The sequence below is a fragment of the Herpailurus yagouaroundi genome, unplaced genomic scaffold (assembly GCF_014898765.1).
Source record: "Herpailurus yagouaroundi ecotype Mexico unplaced genomic scaffold, PumYag 67096, whole genome shotgun sequence".
NCBI lineage: Eukaryota > Metazoa > Chordata > Mammalia > Carnivora > Felidae > Herpailurus > Herpailurus yagouaroundi.
The window spans coordinates 2,903-7,671 of NW_024419947.1; the positions used below are offsets into that span (position 1 = coordinate 2,903).

General features: G+C 37.4%; 1 protein-coding gene across 1 annotated transcript; it reads left to right on the top strand.

The window, feature by feature from the left end:
* Positions 1 to 841: 841 nt before the first annotated feature.
* LOC121024764 (vitamin K-dependent protein S-like) lies at positions 842 to 3,360 on the top strand. The gene is made up of 2 exons (XM_040466991.1): positions 842 to 1,019; positions 3,055 to 3,360. Exons 1-2 carry the CDS (start codon positions 945 to 947, stop codon positions 3,343 to 3,345), a joined length of 366 nt encoding a protein of 121 aa, XP_040322925.1. The 5' UTR covers positions 842 to 944; the 3' UTR covers positions 3,346 to 3,360.
* Positions 3,361 to 4,769: the final 1,409 nt, after the last annotated feature.

A 4,769-nucleotide genomic window follows, 5' to 3' on the forward strand; every position in this document is an offset into this window, starting at 1 on the left:
CTATATATTACTTCTTATTAAATAAGGAAGACTTCATTCAAATTGTGGATTAATATTTTTAGGAATTACACTATTTTGGAAACATATCAATTCAACACATTGTTGAGTGACTGCTGTGGAGAACAACGTGGTGTTAGAGACATGTAGAGCCTGTACTCTAGTGGGATAGACAATTAACCTAGTAATGAATAAAAAAGATGTTAACTAACTATTATGACAAGAGAATCACAGGAGAAGAGTTCCTGTTAGAATTTCAGAGTCCAGAATTGATTTCAGAGTATTTCTCTACTATCAAATATCTAACTCCCCTATTTGTATAAATCCTTATTTTTCCTTCCCCCTGCTTTGAACTGACCCCTCCCCCCACTTTAAGGATGAGGAATGGTGGGTGGTGGGGCTATACCTAAGTGTTCCCTCAGAAATGTTATAATAAATTCAGTGAACTTCCTTCTAAATGTGTGCTTTCAAATATGACCACCTTGAGATTTGACCAGTGATGATTATACAGGCGAAAGGAATATCTGTAAAAGAGCAAACAGGGAAAATTCATAATAATCTGAAATACCACATCTAGAATTTTATTCTAGAAAGACCAGAAGAATGGGGCTTTATTTATTTGTTTTTTGCCTGCATTTAAAAAAAAATGGCTTTTGTTTTTCTGTGTTGTTGTTTTTTTTGTTTTTTTTTTTGTTTTTTGTTTTTTGTTTTTTTTTTTTTTTTTTGCCTAAGTTATATAGTTCATTGAGAAAGGAGAACTAAAATCTTTAGTATTACACGAAAATGGCTTTGAGTATGAATAGGATTGGAATAATTCCTTCTGGTGTACTTTAGGAGTACACTGATCCTGCTTCTGTTTTATTGTTTAAACAGATAATATATCCAACGCTGAGGGCTGGCAAGTAAACGTGTCCTTGAATATTCGTCCATCTGCGGGCACTGGTGTTATGTTCGCCTTGGTTTCTGGTTACACCGTGCCCTTTGCCTTGTCTTTGGTAGACTCCGCCTCTGAAAAGCTTCAGGTAACTTTACTAAACCTTAGTGATTCTTGTTTTTCTGTTTTGTTTTGTTATCTGTAAAGTGGATATATTAGCAGTATTTACCTCAAAGTGCTATTTTGAAGATTAAATGAGATAACATATGCAAAGTATTTGGCACACAGTCTCTAGTACATCAGTAAAGACTCCATCAATGTCCATTATTATTACTTTCTTACTGGCTTATTTCCAAGGTCTGATCTAAGAAGTAGGAGAAATTGAAAAGCCTGTTACTGCATCTACAGCCAAGATTAGGTAGACTCACACACAGGCTGCCTCGAGGTTTCCCAGAGTTCATAGAGATCCACCTTTATTTAGAGTTCTGGAAGTTATCATGGGAGTCTGTGCTAACAGCATAAAAGTGAGTCTGATTAAAATTCGCTCGCAGATATTCTGTGCCTAATTATAATGTTTTGTGCTCTCTGGCACTCTTAATCTTTTCTCCCATGAGTAAATTAGAAAGAACTAGAGAAAAGTAAAACCAGTCCACCTGGCTTCTTGCTGGCAACTCTGATTTCAAATTAGGAGGAAGAACAGGAAAAAACCTCTTGGATAAAAGCAAACATGACCGTTATCAGAAGATCTGTATTATTCAGCCTTCTATTAGAGGCTAATAGCTCTGACCATGTATCATCGACAGTGGATTCCAACAAGTTATAACAAGAAGCTTGTGTTTATGCCCAGGTTGGTTTGGATGTTCTCTGTAGCTTTTGGAAAGAGACATGTAATTGAATCATGTCTGTAATAATACAAAGATGTGCTGTTTGCAGACTAATGATGATTGCAGAGAGTTGCTGGTGGTTAAGCATAAGCAACCTAAGAGATCCTGCCAAGTTTTTATCTCCAGTCTACCACCAGGAGCTTACTATGTTTTAGATTTCAACTTTTTGTTTGCCTTTTTTTTTTTTTTTTAATGAAATGGAAATCCTAATTCACAACTGCATCCATGCAGTAGAGAACATTAAGGCATGCCATGTCTTTGATGTTTATTTGGTCTTTTCCATGTTTGACTCCATGGCTGCTGCTGCTGCTTCTCCCCCCACCGCCCTCCTCCTGCTCCCTCTCCTTCTCCTCCTTCTCCTTCTTCATTTCCATGTCAGACTGCGTTCTCAAGATCTGTGTGCAGCGTTTCATAACATTATTTCACATACTATTGATCATTCTGGAACAGTTTGTCAGCTGGCCATTTTAAGACTCATATTAGTGAGTTCAAGGATATAGACATGTATAACGGTAACAGATTTCCTCAGACATCCTGTATTTGTGAAGTAGAGACTTAACATAGGTATCTTGGATTCTTAAGTAAATATTTCAGACTATCTTTCTACCGTCTCATAACATCCATGTTCCTAGTCCCCATTTTATTTTCTGTCTTTTTACATTTCCTCTACATACACACATGTTATATGCATAGATCACTGTCAACAAGTTGAGTGATTTTGTGTATCAGCACTTTGAAAAGTTAACAAAATGAAAACATCCTGTGTTTTGAATATCATCTGGTGAATACTCTAACTTAGTTCTGGTGAACCCTGGCTTTTCCCTCTCAGGAGTTCTTCGCTCACTTTGTCCCAAGTCTTAACAGGACTGCTTGTGTGGCACACAAAACCCTTTCAGTCTTGCTGGCATGTGCTTACTAAAGAGCTTTACATTTTCCAAATCTTTTCCCCAACAAAGGGTTGTTCAGCATCTTCTTCTTTCACATGTAAGTGTTGAAGTTAGGAAGGCTCACAAACAGAAAAATATTGCTTACGACATGAGTTTAGGCAAACAACTCTCTTGGCTTACTGATTTTTTAGAAGCCACTATACATCTTAGCTGACCCTGAAATTCGTAAAGCTAATGTGTATTTTAAAGTTATGATTATTATAACAAAATTTTTAAATTTAAATTGGGAGGCTCTATCATACCTATTCTTTCCTCATTGTAAGTCAGTTTTTGAATTTAAAAACCCCAAAGTCACTCTTAAGTGGCATTACCATTAATACTTGCTTATATTTTGTCTTTGCTCTGTTTTCAGGATATCCTGGTATCTATCGAAAATATGGTAGTATCTCGGGTAGAGGCCATAAGTCTGTGTTCCAATGAACAATTCCATCTGGAAGTAAGGGTCAACAGAACCAGTCTGGAACTGTTGACTCCACTTAAAAAAGATATCATCTACTCCGAAGACCTTCAAAGTCAACTTGCCATTTTGGACATAGCAATGAAAGAAAGAGTGTCCACTTACCTGGGTGGCCTTCCAGGTATCTTCTTACTTTTTTTTTTTTTCAAAGTTATCTTTAAAACATCTTTCAAAGTATGTTTTTAATCAAATTGATACTATTTTAAAATTTTCATTTTAATAAAAGGGCATTAGAAGGGCAGACAAAATTCCGGTACCCGTTAGTCTTTTCCTGGGGATTTATATTGACATTTTATTGGTACATTTTGTTTATTAATTGTTTTTAATAGTGAACTAAAACTAACCAAGTTTTGCTGACTATCCTAGTCAGAACATATTTATTATTGGGGCGCCTGGGTGGCTCAGTTGGTTGAGCGTCCAACTTCAGCTCAGGTCATGACCTCGCGGTCCATGAGTTCAAGCCCTGCGTCAGGCTCTGTGCTGACAGCTCGGAGCCTGAGGCTGCTTCGGATTCTGTGTCCCCCTCTCTCTCTGCCCCTCCCCCACTCATCCTCTGTCTCTCTCTGTCTCAGAAATAAATAAACATTAAAAAAATTAAAAAAAACATATTTATTATTTCAGTTCATCCTCAAATAGTCTTGTGAGTTTAACATTTATTCTTTAATTCATCCATCATTTGTTTACCTTTTATATTTATTAAGAACCTACATCCCAGGTACCAGGGACATAGTAATAAAAAAAAAAAGATATGATCCCTGTTTCTAAACCTTTTACAATCTAGTGGTAGAGGCAGTCATTAAATAACCAGTTAGGAAAATATGAGGATAGTTAAAATAGTGATAACTCCTATGAAGGAATAGTAGGTATTGCTCTTAGAGCCTGAAAATGGGGACTTGGTCTGGTTGTGGGGGCCAGGAATGAGCTCTCTACAGAAAAGGCTAAGATGTAAATATGATAAATTGAAGGATTAAACTTAACCAAGTAATGGGGTAGGAATTGGAATTAATATGCAAGTGAAATGGTCTATATGTGGGCAGAATGGGGGATTGACACGCTTGAGGAATATATAGAAGATGGGTATGGTGCGAGCACATTGAGCAAGGGGATGGTAGTACAATATGAGGCTGTGAACTGGGTGAGGATTTGTAGACCTGGTCTGGGGTCCTGAGTCTTCTTGTAAGAGCCATGGGAGTCTTTAAAAATTTGTAGGCAAGGAAATGGTATATCAATATACCATGCGTGATGGATGGAGATGGACAGGTGGAAGGCAAAAGTGGATGAGATGAGCTGGGGGCTAATGAAGTAGTAACAAACAGAAGCAACAAGCATACCGTCATCAATCAGTGCCTAGTGACCAGTCTGGGCATGTTCAGACTGCTTCAAATGGATCCACTTGTTTAATTTTAATTTTAAATAGACCTGTGAGGTAGGTGCTATTATTATCCCCATATTACAGATGAGAAAGCTGCCGGACTAGGATGATGGCAGTGAAGATGGCACAGTGTTTAGATTCGAGATGTATGTGGAAAACAAAATTAATAGGATTTGGGGCACCTGAGTTTCTCAGTTGGTTGAGCAACTCTTGATTTCAGCTCAGGTCATGATCTCAC

Coding starts and splice junctions, on each gene's coding strand:
- LOC121024764 (XM_040466991.1), top strand. CDS start 945: ATGTTCGCCTTGGTTTCTGGTTACACCGTGCCCTTTGCCTTGTCTTTG. Junction 1,020..3,054: donor CCGCCTCTGAAAAGCTTCAG/GTAACTTTACTA, acceptor CTCTGTTTTCAG/GATATCCTGGTATCTATCGA.